The sequence below is a fragment of the Orbicella faveolata genome, unplaced genomic scaffold, assembly GCF_042242905.1.
Source record: "Orbicella faveolata isolate gen_17 unplaced genomic scaffold, um_ofav_v1 contig_13, whole genome shotgun sequence".
Taxonomy (NCBI): Eukaryota; Metazoa; Cnidaria; class Anthozoa; order Scleractinia; family Merulinidae; genus Orbicella; species Orbicella faveolata.
The window spans coordinates 15,027,431-15,052,164 of NW_028301540.1; the positions used below are offsets into that span (position 1 = coordinate 15,027,431).

At 39.7% G+C, this 24,734-nt stretch overlaps 4 protein-coding genes, 1 long non-coding RNA gene and 2 pseudogenes across 5 annotated transcripts; 4 read left to right on the forward strand and 3 right to left on the reverse strand.

The window, feature by feature from the left end:
* The first annotated feature begins 377 nt into the window (after positions 1 to 377).
* LOC110050405 (uncharacterized) lies at positions 378 to 1,313 on the forward strand. The gene has a single exon (XM_089284737.1). It carries the CDS (start codon positions 438 to 440, stop codon positions 1,242 to 1,244), a length of 807 nt encoding a protein of 268 aa, XP_089140863.1. The 5' UTR covers positions 378 to 437; the 3' UTR covers positions 1,245 to 1,313.
* Positions 1,314 to 1,506: 193 nt separating this feature from the next.
* Positions 1,507 to 1,986, forward strand: LOC110050400 (uncharacterized). Its single transcript, XM_020756313.2, has one exon. It carries the CDS (start codon positions 1,507 to 1,509, stop codon positions 1,984 to 1,986), a length of 480 nt encoding a protein of 159 aa, XP_020611972.2.
* A 337-nt stretch (positions 1,987 to 2,323) lies between these two features.
* Positions 2,324 to 4,993, reverse strand: LOC110050402 (uncharacterized). The gene is made up of 2 exons (XM_089284755.1): positions 4,269 to 4,993; positions 2,324 to 4,141 (listed from the first exon to the last, which is right to left on the reverse strand). Exons 1-2 carry the CDS (start codon positions 4,421 to 4,423, stop codon positions 2,359 to 2,361), a joined length of 1,938 nt encoding a protein of 645 aa, XP_089140881.1. The 5' UTR covers positions 4,424 to 4,993; the 3' UTR covers positions 2,324 to 2,358.
* Positions 4,994 to 5,107: 114 nt separating this feature from the next.
* LOC149115200 (uncharacterized) lies at positions 5,108 to 5,790 on the forward strand. Its single transcript, XR_016206006.1, has 2 exons — positions 5,108 to 5,239; positions 5,711 to 5,790. It is a non-coding gene; the product is annotated as an uncharacterized LOC149115200 (long non-coding RNA).
* A 3,255-nt stretch (positions 5,791 to 9,045) lies between these two features.
* On the forward strand, positions 9,046 to 10,022 carry LOC149115201 (uncharacterized; annotated as a pseudogene).
* Positions 9,805 to 14,251, reverse strand: LOC110050395 (uncharacterized; annotated as a pseudogene).
* A 7,645-nt stretch (positions 14,252 to 21,896) lies between these two features.
* On the reverse strand, positions 21,897 to 24,701 carry LOC149115202 (uncharacterized). The gene is made up of 3 exons (XM_089284730.1): positions 23,926 to 24,701; positions 23,368 to 23,514; positions 21,897 to 22,970 (listed from the first exon to the last, which is right to left on the reverse strand). The coding sequence occupies exons 1-3, from the start codon at positions 24,554 to 24,556 to the stop codon at positions 22,195 to 22,197; spliced, it is 1,554 nt and encodes a 517-aa protein (XP_089140856.1). The 5' UTR covers positions 24,557 to 24,701; the 3' UTR covers positions 21,897 to 22,194.
* Between the last annotated feature and the right edge of the window lie 33 nt (positions 24,702 to 24,734).

Below are 24,734 nucleotides of genomic sequence, written 5' to 3' on the forward strand. Positions count from 1 at the left end.
AGGATAAAGTTTAAGAAACCTTCAAATTTCGCATACCAGCAGAGCTCCAAAGCAGGAAAGGCAGGCCTGCTGAGATCATAGTTCACGAGTTCATTTGAGACTAAGTGGCCTGTCTTCAACAGTCTGGAATATCCCGATAAATTAGGACGGTCATGACGTCATGAAGCTATTGTTAGCAGGGAAAATGGCGGACCTTTTATGTGGACAAAGAAAATGTTGTTTCCAGTCTCGTATAGAGTCTGGCCAGCATTATCTAGGACTTTTTGCAACCAAACTTTGAGAAGGAGAATACACCGAATGCAAATATGGCGGACCACTCGGGCGGCCCGGGACGAGTTGCGTGAAGTCGAGGCTAGTTAGGCCTCGAACTTGTTTACAAAACACGTATTCAGCAACGCGTCTCTTGTACTTGTCGAAGTTTTAGCGAAGTTTTTACTATGCCTACGGGTTGTTGTGTCCCTCAGTGTCACCAGAAAGGGGTTAAATTGCCAAAAGGAGAGAAAGTGTCGTTTTTTGCATTTCCAAAATCACCCGAAAGAAGAAAACAGTGGATTCACGCGATCTGCCGAGATGAAGGAAAACAGTGGCAGATCACACCCGATACAAAAGTATGTTCATTGCACTTCAGACAAGAGGATCTCAGGACATCTTTAAACGGCCGACAATATATTGCCAAACGCGGTGTGCCTTCACGGTTTGCTTGGTCTGTTCCTTCTCCAACAAAAAGAAAAGCACCTACCGAAAGGGTTTCCATGCCTATGAAGAAAACGTTGTTTACACCTGAGGTGAGTTCTGAAACGAACGATGAAGGTTCGACTGCTCCTGAAACCGTGCATGTAGATTCAGGAATTCCAGATTCAGCATGTCAAACAAGCGAAATGGATCAAATAAAACGAATTCAGGAACTTGAGATCCAGCTTCTGCAAGCTCAACAGGAGTTAACAAGTCTTTGCCTCGAGAACACTGAACTAAAGAGAAAGCTTGCTGAAAGTGACAGCCAGCAGGAAGAAATTTCTTCTCGTTTATTTTCACTTGATTGCTTCAAGTCTGATGCCGATATTAGTTTTTACATGGGTCTTCCTAATTATGCCACTTTCACAGCCATTTATGAGTTCTTGAATCCTGGCGAGGACTGTGAAAATATTTGCCCTCGGAGCAGCTCAGACATCCCAGAGGAGTTTTACAACTCAGACAGCTCCGATGAGGAGGAAGACGTCCAAGTGGCGAAGAAAGGACGCCAATGAAAAATTAGGCCAGTAGATGAATTTTTTATTGTTTTGTGTCGCTTAAGAAGAGGGTTTTCTGAACGACATCTAGCCAATCTTTATGGTGTGGCACAATCTACTATAAGCAGAATGTTTATACCGTGGATCAATTTTATGTACTTGAAATTTGGTCAAGTCTGTTTTTGGCCATCTAAGGAAGTTATTCAAAAAACCATGCCAGCTGAAAGAGAAATTCCCCTCAACAAGAATTGTAATAGACTGCACTGAGGTTTTTTGTGAGATGCCTAGTAGTCTGCTTCTGAACTCTGAGCTTTTCAGCTCATATAAGAACCATGTGACACTAAAGGGGCTTGTTGGAATTTCCCCAAGTGGGGCCATCACCTTCGTGAGCCAGCTTTACACTGGGAGTATTTCTGATCGGGAAATTGTGCTGCGAAGTGGTTTACTGTCCCAAGCATTTGATGATGGGGATTCAGTGATGGCCGACAAAGGTTTTCAAATTCAAGACATTTTACCCCTGGCTGTAAGTTTAAACATCCCACCCTTTCTTGGAGGCAACAGTCAGATGTCAGCAGAGGATGTGGTCAGAACTCAACAAATTGCCAGTGTGAGAATTCATGTGGAAAGGGCAATTAACAAAATTAAAAACGTTTGGATCTGGGAAGGAGTTGTACCTTTGAGTTTATTCGGAGTTGTAAATCAGATGTGGACTGTATGCGCATTCCTCTGCAATACTCAGGATCCACTTATATCAGGATAAGTAAAGTTTTCTAGTCTGTGTGTAACTGTCTCGTATATTTTCCTCAAATAGGAAACCCCTGGCTAAAGCTAACAATAATTATTATAAGTTGTTTGGACAAATATTTTGTCATTTTGTCATACTTTTTAACATTCTCTACATTTTATTGATAAAATTATTTCAAGGTTTTACAATCTAATTTGGTTTGCTCAAAAATACCAGCACTTAAATAACATGAGTAAAGATTTTTATCATATGCATTGTCATGTATATTTACAGAGAATTATTACTCCTTCTGCGGCTAACTACTGTTGTTTGTACAAAATAATGGACAGTATTAAACAGGAACATTACTGTTTTGTTAAATTGGAGTACTAAATAACATCAGTATTGTTATAATGGTTCTCTTGCTGCTAAAGCTAGAAAGTGCCTGAAGTAATACAACTTTAGTGTTTCCCTTAAATTATTCCAGTATTGAACATCAAATGGGATGCACTCAATACTCATTCCTTTGCTGGTGTAGACAACAAAATTGCACCACCTGGCCCCAGTTACCCCCATCAAACCCTGAACTTGAGTAAAGTACTTATGCGTTTGCTTAAGTTTTGGCATCCCGTTCACTTCTTCCAAAAAGAAATTACTATCCGAACATGCATCTAGAGGAGTCACTAGATATTTGGTCTCAGGGCACTTAACTTCAGAGAGTCCAAAAGGGTTTGAACACCCGGGGTCAATGACCTTTCCATCGGGGGAGGCACCTAAGTATGGGGAATCAGAGCTTATGACAAGTCCTGACTTAAAGACCTGTACAGGCCTGCGAATTGACATCATGTACTTCTGGTACTGTTCCAATGCAATAGGCTCATATTTGAGACCATGATTCATGTACCTTGAAGTGAAGGGTTTTGGGTTCAGCAGATTCTTCACTAGGGTCTCATGGTTCCTTTTCCTGTCCCGTATCAGGCCAAAGTTTGAAGCAGTGAACCTCAATTTCCTTTCATCCTTCCACTCTTGGCAGTTTGACTGACCTCGTGTTTTTCTTTCAATTTCATTTACTTTGTTCTTATCTGCTTTTAGTTTTTCTAGTAAAGATCTCTCATCCCCAGAAATATCAGCTGGTATTTCAAATTGTTCATTTAATTGGCTGAGGGGGAATCTGGGATATTCAGTTATTTGCAAGTCATTAGAGTTGTCTGAGTCTAACCTGGGCACAGATGAAATATCACAGAACACTTTAAAGTTATCTTCAGTCACAGATAGTTGATAGCTGCAATAGGACCGCTGTGGACTTTTACCAAACTTAGTTTTCAACAGTGGTGTTGTTTCTGACCTTGGAGTCATAACTTGTGCCAAGGCCATTTTGGGGTTTATCTCCTTCAAATGCTCCAGTAATTTGGATTCATCTGTCTGCTGATTCTTCAGGGATTTCCTTGCCTCGTATAGTAGACATTTAACACCAGGGTCTCTAGACTTTGATGGCTGGTCTTGATCTAGGGAAGTTTTGTTTACCAAAACTTCCATAACCGGCTGTGGATTTATTGAGTCTCCTCTGCCCTTGCGATGCCATTGCTGCAAACTTGATGTGCAGCTACGTTTTGGCTGCATGTCCTCTTCACTGTTAAGGTCAGTAATACTTTTGCATTCGTATAAGGTGAACTTGCATAATTTGAGCAAAAGAGCTAGAATATGATTGCAGTACCCAACCTGACCAGCAACACAGGAGCAAGAGGCGTCAATGACCTCCCCACTTAAAATACACAACGCGACCTTTAAGTTGTGCGGAGGATCATTTTTTCTAAAACTGTGGTGGCAATGACAATGGAAATAAAAATAGTTATCGTTGCTTGCTGCTGACAAGGCCTTTAAATATTCGTCGTTAAGAAACGTTGTGGCTTTTCGCACGCTAGTTGGTACAGAGTGACCGTTTCTGGAGTCTACGTTTTCACCAGACTTTGAGATGTGACTGTTCATTTCAGCACGAGAGAAAAAAGGCATTCGCTTTAAGTTGCTGGACCAGCCTTGCGAAGGGTACTTTGGTAGCGGCTGCAAACTGGAAGTAGTTTTCGAACTGTCGCCGTCGCTTGCATTTTGGTGTTCCTTGCGTTTTGTGTAAATGCTGTGAGGATCTGGATCCACAATATTTCGGTCAAGGCCCTTTTTGATATACTCTTCAACCCTTGAAATGAGGAAATAATAAAGTAATCTCCTTAGTTTAGAAGGCTACAGCATGGTCTAAGTTCAGGGGTTCTTCGCACGTGTAAACATTTGACAAGTTGTAAATTCGAAGCAATCTTGCACCTTACCTCTTCACTAAAGCAGCTTTTGTTTTTAAACCCTTTAATGAATCTCGTCTGCATTTTAGCCAAAATTGGAGTTCTTCGTTTTTTAATGCTGCTGGGGCTCTACTGGCAAGAGAAGCTCCGGGAATATCATTCTCAGTAAGCACACGTGGAGCCATTCGTGACGATCAAAACATCAGGGAAAAATCGCTGGAGGCCTAACTAGCCTCGACTTCGTGCAACTCGTCCTGGGCCACCCGAGTGGTCCGCCATATTTGCATTCGGTGTATAAGCAGCCATTTTGGTAGTAGGAGAACGTTGACTGTCCTCTAATCATTGAGTTTTTTTGGTGTCAAGCGACGATGTAGACGCGATTTTGTGGCCAAATATTAAGGTTAGTATAGAGTACACGTTATTTTCTAGTATTCACATATTTTTCATTGAGCTGTGTATATTTTTTACTGGTTCTAGTGTTGTTAAAGTTTCATCATGCCAAATTACACGGTTGTAAACAACGCCAATATTTTGTAAACTCTCTTTGAATTTGAGGTGTTACAAGTGTACCTGAACCGCTGTTGTTGTAAGGCTTGAGTAATGCATCGTTCCTTCATTTGTATGACAGTTGTTTTGAATTTCTCTCTCTAAGTAGATGGAAGAGCATATTCGACTGCTCGAGGCACTTTGCCGAATTTTTTGGGAAAAAACAAAGTCAAAAGAGAGGAAAGAAGATGTCGCTAAGTAGGCGCACGAAATTAAACAAATTTGGGAGGTCTCTTTTTTGGTGGATTCACCGAATGTGCACCACAGTTTTATCACTGGAGAGCCAGCAGCCTATTGAAAACCACCTACAGCACAGAAGTGGCAGCGAAACAGACAAGCCAGGGGTAGTGCAGTGATTCCCTGTGAATGGATGCTATCAGTATCCCAAGGAATGGCACAAAGGGTAGAGAGATTGTTTGTGCTCATTTACCAGACATTGAGGGCCATGCAAACATGTAAGTTAAGGTTTGTAGGGGGCATTGTACTCTTTTTTTTTTTGGCATTTTTTAAAAACCATACACACTGCAGCTGTTCCTAGTAGATGATGATTCTTTTCACCTCCCCATGAAGCTTGAATGTACCAGAAAGTAATATTTTTGCTAAACAATTTTTATGAACGCAAAGACTGAAAAGGTACAAGAGTTGAGAATGTAGTGTCGAGTGTTGAGCATTACTAATTGTGTAACTAGTGCAAAACATTAATTGGTTGTGAACAGGAAACATATCAGTTTGGTTAAGACTATGTAAAAAAAAATAGAAAACATAAGAGTTATCAGACCACTTGAGGGCAATCTCTTTTTTAGTGAGACTAAGGTGGTAACTACATTCAAAATAAATTCATATGTTAAAACGAAAAATACATTTGTAATAATATTGACATCTGCAAGCAATGCAATAATCTTCTAAGTGCTTGTGATCTGTTTCAGGTCCTGCATTCTGCTAAGAGGCAAATTCAAGGTCGAGAGTACCTAAAGAGTGAATAAAATAAAATGGATTTCACTTTCAAGACTGAATTTGGTTTGTATACTTTAAATAAATATATCATAAAACCTTGGGACATGTGGATGGATTGTGAATGATCCCTTGTCAACCTGTTCAGGAATTATATTGATATTTTTGGGTAAATAACTTGTGAAAGTCAGCAATTATATGTAAGTTTTCATAATTTAAATGTGGAAATCAGACATGATATCTTTTAGCACAGTGACAAATAGATACAAGAAATATTTGAAATAAATCCCAAAATAGAGAAATTTCAGATTTACAAAGAATATATTGACAGAAGTTTTGACTATCCCTGCATCTGACAACAGTAAATTTTTGGATACATTTTTTCAAGCTTAGTTTATTTCGTATAAAAGAAAAAGAATTTCTCACTCGTATACGTTATTGAAAATTCTGTTTTAATGATGACTTCATTTCCACGATTTAGCCAAAACGTATAACATTTTGGACATTTACAATTTATCTCTACTGGCATATAAGAACACGTGCGTGCTGTCGATTTCGGCCCAATAATCCCCAGATAAGAGGAAAGCCCCAATTCTCATATCGATCATTTCTGTGCTTAGAAAAATGCAGAGTAACAATGCTTACCGATTGTAAGGTCTCTTTCCAAAGGATGATAGCAGCTCGTCAAACGTGGCCCGCATTGCTTTCCGTGGTGCTTCCTTCGGTCCAAGGATAATCGTTATCTGGGCAGAATGGTCTGTGACTTGGGACGCGAACACAAACTTTCTTTTTAGTTTATAATTTGGACAGTATTTAACTCAATTCGAGATAAATATATACCTCCTGAAGGCCCGCATTCATGGCATTGGAAAGTATTAGCGACTCTCTTTGTCCGCCATCTTGAATCTCTTGGTTTGTTGTGAAACACAACACTCCAACCAAAGCACGCATTCTCATTGGTTGAAACGTGAGTTTTGTGACATCACAGATGTCCTAATTTATCGGGATATTCTGGACTGTTCAAGCTTTATATAGGAGTGACACAATGGACATATCAATATAAACAGCTGTAAAGTGACCAGCTCGCAGATGGCTTGATAGCTCAGTTAGTAGAGCACTGCACTGGTATCGCAGAGGTCATGAGTTCAAATCCCGTTCAGACCTGCATTTTCTTCAGGCTTCAATTGCACAACTGCTCAAGTTGAGTGTATACCTGCAATGATCATGTCTGTCGTAGTATCACTCAGCAACCTGTCTTGGTTTCCGGTCTGTGGTCGCTTGTTAATTCCCAGGAGCCCGATATATATAAGCAGTATTCATAATGCAACTTGTAACTTTTTCTATATCACGCTCGTGTGATTTAAGTGTGTGCTTTTCCTTCGCCGTACGCCTCCTAGTTTCCTCGAGAACTACAACATGGTGTCAGGAGTGGTTGTCAATTTGTGAACTGCTCACTGCTACCGTTTCTTCAGCGAACCAGGCTGACAGTTATTCCTGTTTTACGCTCGTCGGAACCAACATGGCGGAACTTGCAGGTTTACTTATCTCAACAGTGGATTGGCATTCGCCGGATGCTCCGCAAGTGTTCAAGAAGTTTAAAGCTCAATGCGAACTTTTCTTCCCTGGCCCACTGAAAGAAAAATCGCAGGAAGAACAAAATAAGCTACCTTCTTGTCTAGTTGGGTGACAATGGCATCGAACTAGATTCCACGTGGGCCTTATCTGCCGTGGAAACGAAACTCAATACCAACTGGACTCGCTTTGAGAACTACTTGTCTCCAAAGAGCAACTCTTGGCTCTCAAGGTACAAGCTCAGGACCCTGAAGCAAGAACCTGGTGAGACAGTGCATTCATTTGTTAAGAAAATTCGAATTCTGGTCGAAGAATGTTGGTTTACGAGCCCTGATGTGAATATCATTGATGCTCTTATCTTTGGATCTAATTCCAAGCGTACGCAAACCAAGCTCGTAGACAAGGACACCACTCTCACACTTGATACCACTCTGGATATCACCCAGACTGAAGAGGTAACAACTAACCAAATTTAAGAAATTTCACCTGGTACTTCAACTCACATTGACCCATTAAATTGTGATCCTCCCATCAGGCCCCGAAGCCCCACCATTCTTTTGTGTGGATGTTGCAGCCTCGAGCACGATGTTTCTGAGCTATCTTGTCCTCCTTTGGTTCAAAATGTAGTGCATGCGGAAAAGAGAATCCCTGGAGAAATGTCTGTCGTTCATCAGTCTGACAAAAAGGGAAAAACTAAGCATGGTGGTCAAAAGCTTCCTAAACCCTCAAAAAGGGAAACCTGATAGAAGGAAGCATTTCCACAGCCTTGAAGCTCATGATCAAAGTGAAAACAGCTCTCCTAAACATCATTTCCAGATCAGCTATACTTCTATACCTTGTCAGTTAATCAAGTCACCAAGAATGACACTGCAGCCTTCCCAAAGGTGGAGGTGGTCTCAGATCACTGTAAGAAATCTCTCTTGTGTAAGGTTGATACTGACACTGAGGGAAACGTTGTCTCTCTGAGTACGTAGAAGTTGCTCTTCCCAAATGCATACTGTAACCCTGGTGGGATTCCCACTAGCTTCACACCATCTAGCACCATCATCACTACGTTTGGTGGACATGCTGTTGGTCATCATGGCACTTGATGACCAACTACTCAAACTGGATTATGGTGGCTCCTGTAAATCATGCCCATTCCATGTTGTTGATGCTGATGGTCCAACATATTAGGCCTGCCAACTTGTGTAGATTTGAACCTGATAACCATGAATTTCAGTATCACAAACCATGAAGGGGCTTCCAAGCCAAGCACTCCACCTCAACCTATGTGCAACCCAGATCCAGTTGCTGAAGAGCAGGTGCTCAAACAGTTCAATGATTGCTTTGAAGGTGTTGGTTGCTTTCAGGGCAAATATCACATCACAGTTGATCCTGCCATTCCCCCAGTTATGCACTCTCCATGAAGAGTTCCAGAGGTTCTCAGGGAGCCCTTGAAGAAGGAATTTGATTCATTGGTTTAGCAAATCTTAGCAAAAGTTACTGATCCTACTGACTGGGTCAACTCCCTTGTATGCGTCGCTAAGAGCACTGGTGCACTGCGGCTTTGCTTGGACCCTAAAGATCTGAACTGTGCTATCAAGAGGCCACACTAGTTTACACCTACATTAGAGGATGTTCTACCTAAACTTAATGGTGCTAAATGCTTCGCAATCCTTGATGCACGCAGCGGTTACTGGAATATCAAGGTTACCCAGGAGAGCTCGCTTTTGACAACCTTTAATTCACCGTTTGGAAGATACAGACTGTTATGTCTGCCTTTCGGCCTAGTTTGTGCCCAGGACATTTTCCAAAGGAAGGTGGACAAAAACTTTGGTGATTTACCATGTGTCACTGGAATCGTGGATGCCAGGATAACGGTTTGATTGGAATTTATCATTCAAATTCCTGGAAAAGTAGTAAAAACAGACTGATGGACCAGTTCAAGGGTTGTGGAGTTGAACGTGTCATTGTGACAACAGCACTTTTGCGATCTCCGTTTTATAGTTAACTGGGGCCCAGCACAATCAATCCTAGACCAACATCAAGAGGCTGGAAGAGCTGGGAGGCACGGGAAGAAGTCACGTCATTATAATTTATCACGGTCAGCAAGTTGGACATTGCGAAACGAAGTGAAAGACTTTGTCCGTGCAACAGGCTGTTTTCGTGTTTTGGCCTATAAAACTCTGGAAAATTTAATTCAGCCCCTCTCCATGACTGTAGCTCTTTTTGTTCTGAGCTTTGCAAGTGTGGGGGTGAAAGTTGCAGTGCAACCACTCTACCCTTTGAGGTTAGTGAACAAGTAGTGGAGAACCTTTCTGACACTAAGGGACATCTTAGGCAGGTTATCTGACAGGACAGAAATGTATTAAAGGAAGCCTTGTACGAGGTTCTTAATGGGATGAGCAGTGAAGCCCTGTGCTAGATGAAAGCTCAAGTCATGGTTTCTCTACACAACTAATTGATGATATCACACCAAACTGTGAGAGCATTTTTACTCTAGAAGATTTCGTCACTGGTTATCCTGTATTTCCCATTTCAAACGTCCTGAAAGTGTTGGAAGTTATTCAAGAAGTGTTTATGGACATCCCTAACTTCAAGGAATCATTGGCACTCATCACCCAAAATTTTCATGGGTCATTCTTGCAAGTGGAACCGGATACCAATGAGTGGTTTGACTTTGAAAGTATTACTTTACGTATAGACAGTGACCCAGAACTGCAGGAACTCTAATGTTCTTGTTTATATTATAAAAATATTTATGTAAGACTGTGCAGCCCAGAGGTTACAGAAAGCGAGAAGACTGTAGTAATATTTTAGTTTCTTGAAAAGCTGAGGTTTTCAATTCACGAATTTTTTTTGTTTGCCAAGACAAAAACGTAGAATTGTTTCTCTCATGAAAAGTGTACCTTGATTTGAATATGTAATAGGACTACATGCTGTCCAATTTGGAATTGGATGGAAAAAATTCCGAGGACAGCCAAAATTGGACAAGGCTGCAGGCCAAGTCCAATTTGGCTGTCAGAGTTTCTTGAATTTCTTAAATCCAATTATTTCCAAATTGGACAAGCATGTAGTCCTGTTACTTATTAATTTTATAACTTGTGAGGTAATACAGCTTCAACATGCAAACTGCGGTGATAAACATGGCGTATAAGGCTAGTTGCTGGGACTGCCAGGATTTCTACATTGGAAAAACAAAACGTAGATTGCATGACAGAAAAACTGAACATTTTAAATTGATCACAAGTAGCTGTCATGCTTCTGCTACTACAGACCACATCACGTCAACTGGTCACAACTCCAAATGGGACCACTTTGATATATTAGCAAAAGGTCAGACAGATACACATTGCAAGATAAAACAGACTCTGTTAATAAGGGAATTAAAACCCACCCTAAATGATAATGTAAGCAGCGAAAAGCTTTATCTTTATTAGTTTGCATTCTTTATATTCAAATTTTTCTCAGCTTCTGTCATTGTAATTGTTAATTAGTTACTTATTTTAAATTGTAATTCAGTTGTTACTTCTATTCCTAACAGTCACTTCTGAAGATGTATGTTGAAACATATGAAACGTCAAGTAAATGAACTTTGCTTTTTTAACATGCGTTTTATTGCCATGTTTATCACCACAGTTTGCGTGTTATTTCTTACCAAGTTACGATGGCCAAAGAAAAAGAGTAATACAGCTTTGCAAGGAAAACTACAGTAACTGTCTCTGAAAAAAAACAGACTGGGCCCTTCCGATCTCCTGAAACTTGGGAAAGCTTCGAAAATATCCGGTTATCTTCGGAGATCGCCGGAGATTGTCACAAGTCCTCAGAAATCCTGGGAAGTGTTTGGGTGATCTTTAGAAATCCTTGGAAGTGTTCAGGCAGTCTTCAGAAGAACTCAAGTGATCTTTGGAAATCTTCGGAGATGTTCGGGTGATATTCGGAAATCTTCAGAAATGTTCGGGTGATCTTTGGAAGTCTTTGGAATTGTTCGGGTGATCTTCGGAAATCTTTGGAAGTGTTCAGGGATCTTCGGAAATCTACGGGAGTGTTCGGGTGATCTTTGCAAATCTTCGGAAGGTTTTGTGTGGCCTTCAATAATCTTCGGAAGGTTAATAGCTTAATTTCATTGGCTGAGACAAACTGTCCTCTTTTTTCCCAAATTGGACAGTTTCTGCGTTTTTACTCAAAGTCCTTATTGAAAACTGTCCAAATTAAATGCCAAAATTGGACAGTTTTCAGAAATTAAAGGATAACAGCTGTGCTGAATATACTGGATTAACTGACTGCTATATCGTTATGTACTTAAATCATTCTTTTGAGTGACATTGTTGAGTATTATATTGAAGCTCATAGCAAACAATGTAATGAAATTTTGTAGCAACCTATACTTTTGTTTTTCATTAGTCAATTGAACTTATTGTTCATACAGTGTATGTATCCTGATTTTTTCCTTCTGAAGACAGCTTAACATTTACTTTCTTGTTATTAAACAAAACAAGTGAATTAATGCAGGAGTATGGGAATAACAAACTCCCAAGATACTGGTTTTTGATTAATACTTAAGAAAATTTAGGATAGTGGCCTCGCCTATTTCAATGAATCATTGATTTTACTGTTTGAAGCAGACATTCTCAGTTTGTGGACATGAAATGTCGGAAAAATACAACAGTTTTTGGTGAACCAAAATACTTCATGATACTGAAAGTATATTCATGGAAAACGTGCACTGTATACTAACATTTTTGTTTTGATAGTACACCCTGTGATGACATTTTGACTCTTTGTCCACAATTAAGATCGTCTTTCCTGTTGGTAGATGGTGCCCCATAGGTCAATATGCTCTCTAAGCCAATGGTACAAGTCCCTGTAGTCAAGGCCATGCAGCAGATTACGTTCAAACTTTGGAAAGGATGGATACCCCTCTTTACCAGATTGTTTGTTAAAAGCAACTTGTGTCATCAGGTCAATAATGATCTGATTTACCGCTTCTTCCTCCTTTGGTATCCTTCTTCCAAAGTGGTGTTCTGTTACAATGCAGTCTCTGTCAACTGAATGGTAGATGAGCTTGATTGAGCTTGATGAGCTTGATGTCTTGATTCAAGTGTCCCTGCTGTTCTTTCTGCATTTTGCTCATCAAGGTTGGCTCCAAGATTACCCCACATACACTTTATGCCTTTGTTGTCATGTTCCTTTTGCAAGTCTAGGGAAATATTCCATCCTGGCAGGCCACTGACATTGAAGGTACGGTTCCACTTCAGCTGTAGTGCTTGAGATGGGGGGAGGATAGCAATGCACTTCACTAAATACAAGAGAACTGTATAGGCATACTTATAATGGCCATGGTTCTTGTAAAGCAGTAAGGCAAGTTTGTAGGCATCAAAGAGCCTGTCACCATCTCCTTCTTTCACAGCATCCTTAAATGCAAATAACACAAGCTCAAATGCAAGTCTGGCTCTGTCGTAATTGAATTTATGGTCAGCTTTATTCTCTTCCAGGGGAGTCTCATCCGCTTCTAGCTTTTGGCCATGTTGCTGCTCTTCATGTTTACAGAGACAAAGAAGTATAGAATAAATCTTAAGTGTGGGACTGTTTATCTGAACACAGTTTGTGGTTTTGTTGCACTATTAATGTTTACACTTTTCTTAAGATAAAGTGAGGGATTTTGTAGTATTGGTACACCATGTAAGCTCACCTGTTACAGGCTATTTATTGTCTTGAAGACTAAACCACAATGCACTCTGCAAAAGTAATAACCAAATGGATCTCGTATGTCAGAGCCATTATCAAATGACAGGCTGTGTGCTTCAACTTTGTGCCTGAAAGGTACAAAGAAAGTACCTTTGATAAGATAACAGAGCATACTTTATTGTCTTTCAAGTTAAATCTGAAACCCAAACACTGATATTTTATGACAATATAGTTTAATATAAGCCTTTTGATCCACATCAAACTTTGCCTGTTATGGTTTAAATTTTTTAAGACAATAAGCCTTTTGTTGTCTGTCCATAGAGATTTTTTTGTCCTAACTTGCAAAATTATAATCGGGTCAAATCAGATTCAGTCGGCAACTTGTTGCTGATGACAAATTTTTCTCAACGGTAGCCTACTTGGGAAAATGAAGACAAACTAACTAGGGGTACGTCAACAGATTTGACTACGCTTTTGTCATACCATGCGTGCATGTTTCGACCTAACCCAGCCTAACTGTACTTTACTTTCATTTTAGTCATCAAGTAAGTATTATTTTTTAGCTCATGTTTTAGCGAGCAAGTGGCAATGAGTAGTTGGAAGCAATAAGAACAGGGCGGCTGTTTCATTTTATCTCAGTTTAATATGCTTTATATGCTATGCTACTTTGAAAATGACTTTTGTTTAAAATTTGGCGTGGCTTAATTATTTAACCAATTGCACCAGGATCTAAGAAAACGATAAACAAAAACAGAACTGTTGCCGATCAGCAAGAAGACAAGTTTTTCTTTTGCACCTTTTCATGATTAAATGATTCCACATTTCACATATTGTTGCACTGCTAAAAACAACTGAATAAAAAAGGAATAGGAAGGAAAAAATACAATGAAGACACACTGCTTGATGTCGAGAGTGTGTGAAAAGGTGGGTTTACTTAAACTATAGTTAGGCCTCGTGTTTTGTTTTTTGGTCTATTGAAGCAAGTAAACATCACTGTTGAAGGTAAAACAATAGGTGCAATTTTCGTACCTTTTTCCATTTCAGTGATTTTATTCTCCGGTTGGCCAAAAATTCTCAAGCAAAAATCTTTATCATTGCATTCATAGAGTGAAAAACAAATGAGTGTGAATGTTTGGAATTGCCTCCGCAAACTGTTGTTTTTTCCCCTTTTTTTCGTGACGACTCCTTACCTTGCATGCACTCACATTTGTCACAGATTTGTCTTTAAACCTTGCCCATGTGACACTGTTCAAAGATAAATGGGGGCAGGCCATTCACTAAGAGTATTGGTCTGGTGTTGAAAAGCTCATAAATTTCATTCATGATGCTTGCATGTAAAACTCTCGTAAACGCAAGTTATAATTACTTTGGACAATCTCTGAGAGAAGAGCAAAGAAACATGAGTAAGTTTTATGAAGCATCGAAAGCACTCGATAAGCATACAGACACTCACGGTCACATTCAGTACTTTGTCCGCTGGCATGGCTATGGAAAGAACTACGATAGCTGGGTGGAGAAAACTGATACAAACGAGTGCCTAAAACAAGTGTTCAGGACACGCCACCAAGGAACTCCAGGCTTGCTGCAGACTTTGGCAGTGTTAGTTGCAGAGAAGCTGAACATGAAGAAACCGCCAACAACCAGCATCGTGTGATGTGCATTTGTTACCATGCCAATGGATGCTGAGACCTTTAAAGAGTTGTTCAGTGGTCTTCCTTCCGCGACAAATTTTTTGTGAGCGACGAAGTTTTCTGTGCCCATTCACGAGCTTGACGCCGTAATGCCTGCTGAATGGTCATTTAACACTTTCAAAACATCCAGAACTTGTCAGTTGCAGCCCAGCAAGCCTGTCGACATTACTCTCTTAGAGCGCAAAAAAGTGTTTTTTGATCATTCGGGGTGTTTGTGCTGTCAAGACAGGAATGAAGCCCCTGTCACTTGTAAAGACGTGGTGTGGAGAGTAGTGTGCGGTTCAACTCTTTTAAGAGGGAATTTCCACTAACTTAGAGCCGGAGGTGGCACATGATGAAAAATCAAAATTTTTCTTATTTCGTCCAGAGATGGTCAGCGTAGAACCGTGGCAGGATTTTTTCTTGAAATACTTTTTAATCCCACCAAAAACGTACAAAACTGTTGAGGCCATACCGTTTTGTAATAAACAACCAAAATGGATATGACTCGTACCTTCTCAGGAACTTCGCTCTGTATATTCCACATCATACAAAACCCAGTTTTGAGCTTAGAAATTAAGAGTGCGTGTCCACAAAAATCAAAAATTGAGCGGCAAATTTCAAAATTTCAAAATCGGTCAAACATTGGCTATTAGTAGTCCATATTGAACTATTTATTGCTGTGGTTCATTTGTCAAATGGCGTTTTGTTTCCACAGAAAATGACGATACTCAATTTCGGGGCCAGGCACTGGAAAATTAGACTCAAAAATTAGCCACTTTGAAGCTAACAGCTTGCCATAACTATACACCCAGAAGACATTCACTTGAATTCAGCTTATTCTACAACTTTTGCAGGTTTTATTTTACAATTCCTATGACATTTGAAAAACATTTAGAAAATACAGCGGCTAATGGTATGCTTGTTTTATCACTAACTTGTATGATATTTTTTACGTGAACAGTGCATATGCAGTGCGTTTACTGTATTCTTTTCAGGTGAATTATACTGTTTTACCGGAACAAGAGTTAATTAATTGATACCATTTCTATTTTTTAAACAGCTGCCAATTGTAAGGAATTTATGGTTTAAAGAATCAAGATTTCATCATTAATCACTAGGGGCTACGCAATTTTTGATATAAAGCCTTGAAATGAACTATTTGTCATTGTTGTTATGGTTGCTAAAGTAGTTAGATAATGGGCATTCTGGGCCAGGTCGTGTCAGTTGACCTTGGAATTGAACCATCTTTGACCACGTTGACCTTGACCAAAGGATTTCAACCATCTTTGACCACGATGACCCTGATCAAAGGATTTTGACCATCTTTGACCACGTTGACCCTGACCAAAGGATTTCGACCATCTTTGACCACGTTGACCCCGACCAAAGGATTTTGACCATCTTTGTCCACTTTGACCCTGATCAAAGGATTTCGACCATCTTTGTCCACTTTGACCTTGACCAAAGGATTTCGACCATCTTTGACCACATTGACCCTGATCAAAGGATTTCAACCATCTTTGGCTACTTTGACCTTGGGACAATAAAACCCCCTCAAAAAAGAATTTATTCATTAAATAAATTATTCCAAAAACCTCACACAGGAGGAAACTCGGTATCCCTCAGGACGACCATCAACTTTTCTCTGACGAAACCCCTCCCCAGCCCATCCTTCAGATAGTACAGAACCGGCTCACCCTCTTTCACAATGGATCTATTGATTCTGTAAACTTTCAATGACCAATTGGGATCTGTGGCTCTCTTCTTACCGCCTTCAAGCTCGCTAGAGGCATATAGATATCTCACGTTCACCGAAGAATTCAATCGCTTCTCTCTCAAACCAACAGGTCTCGAATATCTCATTGAACTCTTCGCATTGACCGCCTTCTCCTTTATCGCGTCAACCGGTCTCTTCCCAGTCAAACGAGTAACCTCGTTGTTCAGAGCTCTCATGACTTCTGGAAGCCTCTTCTCCCATTCTCTTGATCTCTCAGAGGATTTCATGTTCATCTCTTGAGAATATTGAAAGCTGAAAAGACGTTCACTCAACGTGCAATTGAAACGTTCAACAATCCCCTGATCACAATGAACGTCCACATTTCCTGTCCTGATCCTCACATCGTGCTTCGCCATTTCTTTCCTTACTTCACCCATGAATTCACGTCCGGGTTCAACCTGAAGAACTGAAGGCCACTTTAATGGTCCTTTGTCAATTCTCTGAAAAGCCCTTGAAACTTCTGAAGACTCCTTGGAAGACAATGGTTCTGCGGCGTCGAATCTGCTCGCGACATCAATGACCGTCAACGCATACTTCTAGATCTTCCTTCCTCTCAGGAGTCGGTCATGAGGGAGGAAATGAAGATCGGCTTGATGAACTGAATTCAGGGATGAGACATCAAACTTCGGTCTTGGGATATTCTTTGGAACTGGGAGATAAATCTGCCAGATGGCCTGCTTCATCAGCCAGAGTTTTACTTCATCCTCAGAAACTCCGGCTTCCCGAGCCAACTTCTTCACGGCATCCAATCCCTTCCAGAAACCTTTGGGGCTGCAATAAATTCTTGATAGAGTCTTGTCACTCATTTTTTATTACAGGAAATGACTCACTACCAATCCAATCGCCAGGGCCGAAGCTCCAACATAAATTAACTCTCCCTGTTTTTGTTGAACACTCGGTTAGTAAAAGTTTCAATGTGTAGTCCGTGTTGTCGAAATTCTGTTTCGCTTTATCTTTGATTTTGCAATCAGTGGCTATCCAACCCAGTAACTTTGTTCTGTTTTCTTGATATTTCTGATATTCTTTTTCATATTTTTCCACAGCGAGATCGTGTCTTTTCTTTTCTTGACTGGCTGGATCACCACTCAAATATTTTGCCAGATAATTCCCTCCGATGAATGCCGTGGCATTGATAATTGCTCCTCCAATCATTATCGCAATGCTCGCCATTTTAATATTATTAAACCTTAATAATAATGAAAATTTATTCATTAGAAAGCTCTCCTCGAATCTCTTTTCTTAACATGATCATCGCCGCCTCAACAAATAAGCAGAAAGTGGCAAATCTGAAGGCGGAAACAGTTATCTCACTCATTCAACTTTATTTAACTTGGTAAAATCTTTTGATCTTCGAGATACCGTTTTGTAGCAATCGAAGCCGCCACTATCACCGTGAATTTACATAATTCATCAAATTCACTGAAGGATCAGAAGTCATCAGCTCTCTGACGACTTTTTTTGCTATCCATCCATATCCAGCTGCTATTCCAGTGACCGTCGCGACATCAGTCAATGTTTTTACGAGCTTATTATCAGACATTTTAGAGGATATAATAAATATAGCTCGCTTGAGTCGCAGACGCTGTTGCTGATCCATGCGTTTTATTTTTGATGATGTTTGATCTTCGCATCGCTCGCTTCTTGCGGGAACTTCAGGCACACTCTCTTGCTCAATCTTTTTAGGTTTAACGAGAGACATCACCTCTTCTCTCTTGAGATATAACCCAGCGAGACGATACTCACCGCTGCAAGAACTTGAGTGAGTGAGAATGAAGAAAAAGGAGAAGAAGAATTTCCATTATTTTCATTTTTAACATTCGAGCCAATATGAGTTCCTTTCTGACACGCGGCCAACCGCTCTCTCGTTCCTGACTCGCATTCCGCCTCAAGAATGTTTATTACATCTTTCAAGGCTTCTAGCTCAGTCATTTCCATTTTAGTACTCGAGATTAATTTCAAAAGGATGTCTTAGGGAGAAAATTAGTTTTGAATATTCCTTTTTTCAACTCGGAAATCTTTTTCAACCTCTCAAATTTTGTCAATCCTCCTCCGTAATTGTCAAAAATCTCTTTCATGTCCCTCCGAGAAGGGTATAGAACAGGACCAAAAAGGTGATATTCTTGCAGAATGGCTTGGCGATGCTCGTCATCTGCTGAGTTGTTACCCAGACCTGATTCCACTGTGTCTCGCGCTGAATGCCAAGTTTACCAACTCATTCATCCTCTTTTTCACATCCTTCGAACTGGTGCAATCATCGAGAATGATCAGGGAATTTGTTCCCTCAAACACGAAACTCACTATCCTCAGCCAATCATTGATTTGATCTTGATTAGGAGACAACATGAAGAAATCTGTCATCCTCGGCAAAACCCTGATATATCCTATTGAATGTATAAGTCGGACAGAGAAGGATCACGTAGTCAAACTTTCCTCTGAATTCATTGTTTAGTATTTCGACCAAATATTTGGTCTCTCCCGAGTTCGTGGGACCGACTATCAATGCTTTGAACAAGGGGGGAATTTCATATATCCCATGATGCATTGCTTCGAACTATATTATCAACTGTTATGTACCACGTGATCTTCTCATTTCAAAATGGACGCGATCAAGGAAACACGATGGCAGGCTGAACAATTCCGAAATCAAAGCCTTCTTTACCTTTATTGTGTTGATTTAAGTTATGTTTTTGAACTCACAATTCCCAGTTTGCCGTTCTTAAAATTGGAGTGCGTGTTTGCACATGTTTGTTTCCCGTCTTCTCTCTCCGAGAGAAGAATGGTGGTTTTACCTCAAAGTCATAAACTGCTCGGCAAGCTGAAAGACATTACTTCACTGTGTGTTATTGAGACAATTTCAAGCGTGGATTTCGAGGTAAAAAACCTATTCTTTCTTTACTCGATTAACCTATAATTTTGTAAGTGTTAGAGTTTCGATTGTATTTAATGCATGTGCTTTTACGTGGTTTGACAGATTCATCCTGAAGAAGTGGAAGACGACAAGGGTACATTGTTGATTTGGGATTTTCAACTCCAGGAGACGAACCTTTCCGTAACATCATCTTGATGTCTTGTTCGTCTGAAGATTCCTAGTGCACCGAACAACATTCCCTCGATGTCTCCATTAGACTTGACAGTCGTGGACTGCAACTGCAGTAATTTTCCCCGACGAGGAAACGTCCTTTTAGAAATTGTAGCACAGGGCCCCGCAAGAGGGATACAAAAATTATCAATCTCTGAAAACAATCGTTCAGAAGACGATGAGGTAAACATGGAAGGAAACTTGAGTGAAGAGGAAGATGAGGAGGAGTTTGATTTTGACTCTAGTGTTCCCAACCCCAGCAATGGTGCAAGAGAGTTCATTCCTGATGTGAGTGGTCCTTCGGGTAAAGCGGCTGAAGATTCATGTACCTTATTCACGGAAACTTTCACTTTGAAAGGCAGCAGCTTTCATGAGCATTTCCAGCTTGGTCTAAAGATGTGCAAAAAGGCCTTAATTAAAAAGGACACTGTCCCAGTGAAGCTCGTTTATGAGCCCATTAACCGAAGAGACGAGAACGCTATACTTGTTCACACTGAATGTGTCAACACATGGAGACCAATCGGCTATATACCTGGTATCAAAGTACCCAAAGTAACACAAGCCATTGAAGACAAAGAAATAACAAAGATTGTGTTAACAAATGTAAAATACCAGTTTATTTTTCTTATTTCAAGTTTTAAGTACTTTGCCACAATCTCAATCACTAAGGGAAAGTGGAGAAAAAACAGAGACTCCTATAAGTTTAATGAGGATATTTGATTTGTCATCAGTTTCCATGAGTACATTTCGACTCTTCAAGACAGACACCATCGTGCGCACTTACTGTATGTTTGTCCTGCTTATGAGCTTAGTGACTGAATAACAGCATGCAGAGACCAACCCGGTGTCCCAATTTGGAGGTGTCAGTGAATGAAGGGTTGATTGTTGCATAAATGGATATTTTGTTGCCTTACATTATTAAGAGCAAGGTTTCAAGAAATATTTTGCATTTCTTTGGTCACGAAACTTCTTTCTCCCCAAACAGTGTTCAATAGAGCTGTCACTCTATTGAACATCATCAAATCTATCCCAAATTCAATTTAATTATCACATTAATTATTATAATTGGACACCATCACTTCAACTAATGACTAATAAGTAACTTTTTATTTAGTTTAGTTCTGTTAAATCAGTTCAGCATCTTTTCTTAAGGTAATTTCCTGTAAACATTTTTTCACTCAAACTCACAGCATTGGAATAATTTAACTACAGAAACATCTTGATATGGCACTAACTTGCCAATAATAATAATTCAAAAGTATATTATAGTGGTTAAATTTTGAAATTTTATATTGCATGTAAACTGTTGTGTCCATGTTACAAGGGATAAGAAATTTGATGGACAATGTTGCAACTGTTAAAAAACGTATGGTAGCTCATGTTGCTCTTGTTAAGGTTATAAATAAATGACTATCACATGAATTTGATAATATTAACCTTGTGATTTTTTTTACAATGCACGACAGCACTGATACGAGACAAGAAACCTAGAAATAAGCGCAAATGCTTGAGATAAACACTTTTCCTGATTCAAAAATGGACAAAAATTTTAACAAACAATATTATTAATCTGACTTAACATGAGGTTTTTTTCCCTTCCTTTCCATTGGCTGAGATCCCACTGCATCACCTTCAAATAAGTCCAGACAACTCTTATTCATAAAATCTGATTTACAACTACAACCTGTAAATTGCTTCAGAACCCACAGTTTAAAAATGGTGTTTTGACTGAGATAGTATGAGAACAAAGTATAAATAATTATTATTAATTTAACATCCACGCATACTTGAGTATCCCTTTACTCGTTAGAGTGTCATTTGGCAAACAACGTCATAACTTTGTGAACATTTGACAGATTTCTATGAATTTTTAGCCCATGAAAATTGTCATGTAAACATCCGCTCATTGAAGGCATAACCTTCCTATCTAAGACATGTTTGACAACACCCACACATTTCCACCTCCTTCATTGCTACTGATGAGCATCTCAGTGGTTGCAAATGGTATATTGCACACAGGCAGAAGAGAGTCTTAATTTGCTGATTTGGGAAAAACTGCCATTTGCCTTAGGGGGTGAAGAGTTATAGGCAGTACCTAGTAATAGATGTAGGTGATGAGACATGACCATTGCACACCTATTGGGCAAGTAATGTATTATTGGGGGCAGCTGTACTGGCCCACTGGGCACCTGGATTTCAAAATACTATTCATGACCTACTTATAAAGCTAAAAATAATCTAATAAATATGCTAAATAATGTTAACAAGCCAATGCACAACCCTTGTACCCAATTTCTTGACAGAATATACCAGATTACCATGGGATGGTATTATTGATGATATAGATTTGTATGTAGGAAATTTTGAAACAAATCAGCAAGAGTTAAACTGCTTGATCAAGAATAATAATATTTGGTAAACAAATTGCAGTACTATGATTGTCTTCTGTGGGTCAATGCTTTTTTTGTTGTTTACCTAACAGCAAACGAAACAGTATTTAGCTTTGTTACATCCTCTCCTGAAATTGTCTTTAAACAAAGATAGCCAGCAGGAAACTTGCAGGGCAACCCTGGTATTTTAGAATTTCAATGGTAAATAGACCTGTACAAAAACTAACCCTGAATGAATTCCAGTACTAGGCACATGAAAACACAGCTCTCCAAGCATGCAACTTAAATTTGACAAAGCTTAAACATCCAATATCAAGTAGTTGAAGATAACACAACTTTCAAAAAAAAAGCTATACCTGTTTATGTCAATGGTTGAAAAGTCATAGCACTCGTCATACCAAGACATCCACTCTTCCAAGATGAAGTTCAACATTTGGTAGTTGAACCTGCATCGCTGGAGCTGGCTCAAACCCTGACCATCAGAAGACTCATGCCACTGAGCAACAATCCTTACATAGTTTGCCTCTTCAACATTGCCATGCCTCTGAAGCGAATCTGCAACATGATATGAAAGGAGACCTTCTGCATCTTTTACACTTTGGCGTTGTTTGCCAACCAGGGCTGCATGTGTGAGACTACTGAGTGGGTCAGCTAAGACATCTGAAAAGGCCTCATAGTTAAAGGCCTCATATCCACCATCTCTGATATGTTGAGCAATTCTCTTTAGGAGATGGTTGTGATCAGCACGATCATGTCGAACACTACTGGTAACAGGGTCAACCTCTGGAACATACAGATGCTGAGTGAAATCCACTCCTTCTTCTTGCAGTTCCCTTACCCTGTTCCTGAAAGTGTAGGTGGCAACCAAAGACCTCAGCTTGTCAAGAAGGGATTCTTCAGTATTTTTTCGGAAAGGATAGGGAGTATATCCTGCAGGGACAAGCTTTCCTCTCATGTATGGGACAGCATCCTCCACACTTAGCCCACTATGGATTAACTCATCAAGCTGCAACACTACATGGTCTGGAATGGCACTGTTGGGTCTGGCAACAATAGGACTCCCATCTGCTGCAGCTGAAAATAAGATATCATGGACTATATAGAATATGTTGATGAACAAAACCCCATAAACAATGATCAATGCCATGCATGCATTATTTTGAAGCTGCCACAAGCAATGCTTCATCAGACTAAGAACTTGCTAGTAAACACACCCAAAAAAAACCCAGGTCTGATTGCCCAGGGCAAGTAACTTTTGCTCTTGGGCAAATGAAAATGGAAGATTGTTGGTCCAGTGGTCAAGCAAAAGTAGCAAGTGATATTTTACCAGGGACAACTGGATTTCAAATATTTATTTTAAACTGTTTGACACCAGACATCAGTAAAGACCACGGAAACTATATACATCTAGTGCAGTTAAAACATATCTGTACTATTTTCATCAGTACTGCATTTCTGTAAAACAACTTACTGTTGGTCAAAATCAGCTTTTCTAGCAAAGTGTCTTTTCTCAACTTTTGTACACTTTCCCGGGCATCATGGATTAACTGCCATAAGTGAAGAGCCCTTGTTTCACCTCTTGATTGAAGAGAACAGAACTCTCCATCTGTAACAGTGCCTACAGGAGATAGAGGATGGCAATAGCAAATAAATTATCCCAGAATTTAACACTGAGTGTTACAAACTGGAACTAATCTTTATAAATGATAAAATGAGGAAAAATTGGTATAAACTGTTTGACATTGAAATGTTGATTTAATTTAACCATTCTGCTTTCCAAATATTAAACAACTTTAAATTCAATAGCATTTATTATTAATATTAATGTTGTTTTGTTAGTTAATTTTGTTAAACTCATCCAAGTCAATATTAATTAATTACAGGAAAAAGACCTGTCTTTTAAAACAAAAGTGAATGAAATTTCTAGCCGAACTACCATTCATATCACGCTTACAAACAAGATTTAGTCCTCTGTCTTGCATTACTCATGTCATGAGCAACATCATATCATTATTCATATCATGCTTACCTACAAGATTTAGTCCTCTCTCTTGCATTACTCGTTTTACATCCTTGTTCAGATCATGAATATACTGGTCCCTCAAACTCCAGTAAGGAACATATCTAATTGGCAGGGCATACAGCTTATGGCTCCTTCTTTCGTCAGAGAGCATTAGGACCAAAACATGAGTTGCTGCTATTCTCTTCTTTTTGAACAGGTTTCGAAGGTAAGTTTTGGCCTTGGAAAACAGCCCTCTAAGAGAGGTCCTGATGGCCCCCAGATCATGTCCTACGACTGGGTTTAGGTAGCTAAGTTGCTCCTCGTATGCCCCCTTCAGCTGTTGAGCTTGCTGCAGAAGTGTTTGAAACTCCACAATGTTCCAGTTTGCACTCTTCAGCTTTTCTTCAGGTGTTGACCTGTTGTCAAATTTCTTCCTATAATCTTCAACAGCCGACTTGAAACCCTCATCAAGGAAAGGGATGTCATCAGCTAACCTGTCAACACACTTTCTTAATTCCACCTCAAGACCATGCCGGGTTTGGACCACAGTTAGACTACTCACCAAGCTTACTCTACCATCATACACCCTCCGCAACTCCTGCAACTTCCCATCACCCAAGTCCACATCTCCATTCCACACCCCCGAAACAGACTCCATCAATGCCTCCTTAAGGTCAGTAGCATCCAGCTTCAACCAGAATCTACCCTCTGGATTTGCTTTCTTTAGCTGATCAACTGCTGCCACCTGTGAAGGTTATAAAATTAATTTAATATCTTAATTTAATATCACACCAGCACCAGGTTCATCAAAACCACATTAATCCAACTAACCTGAG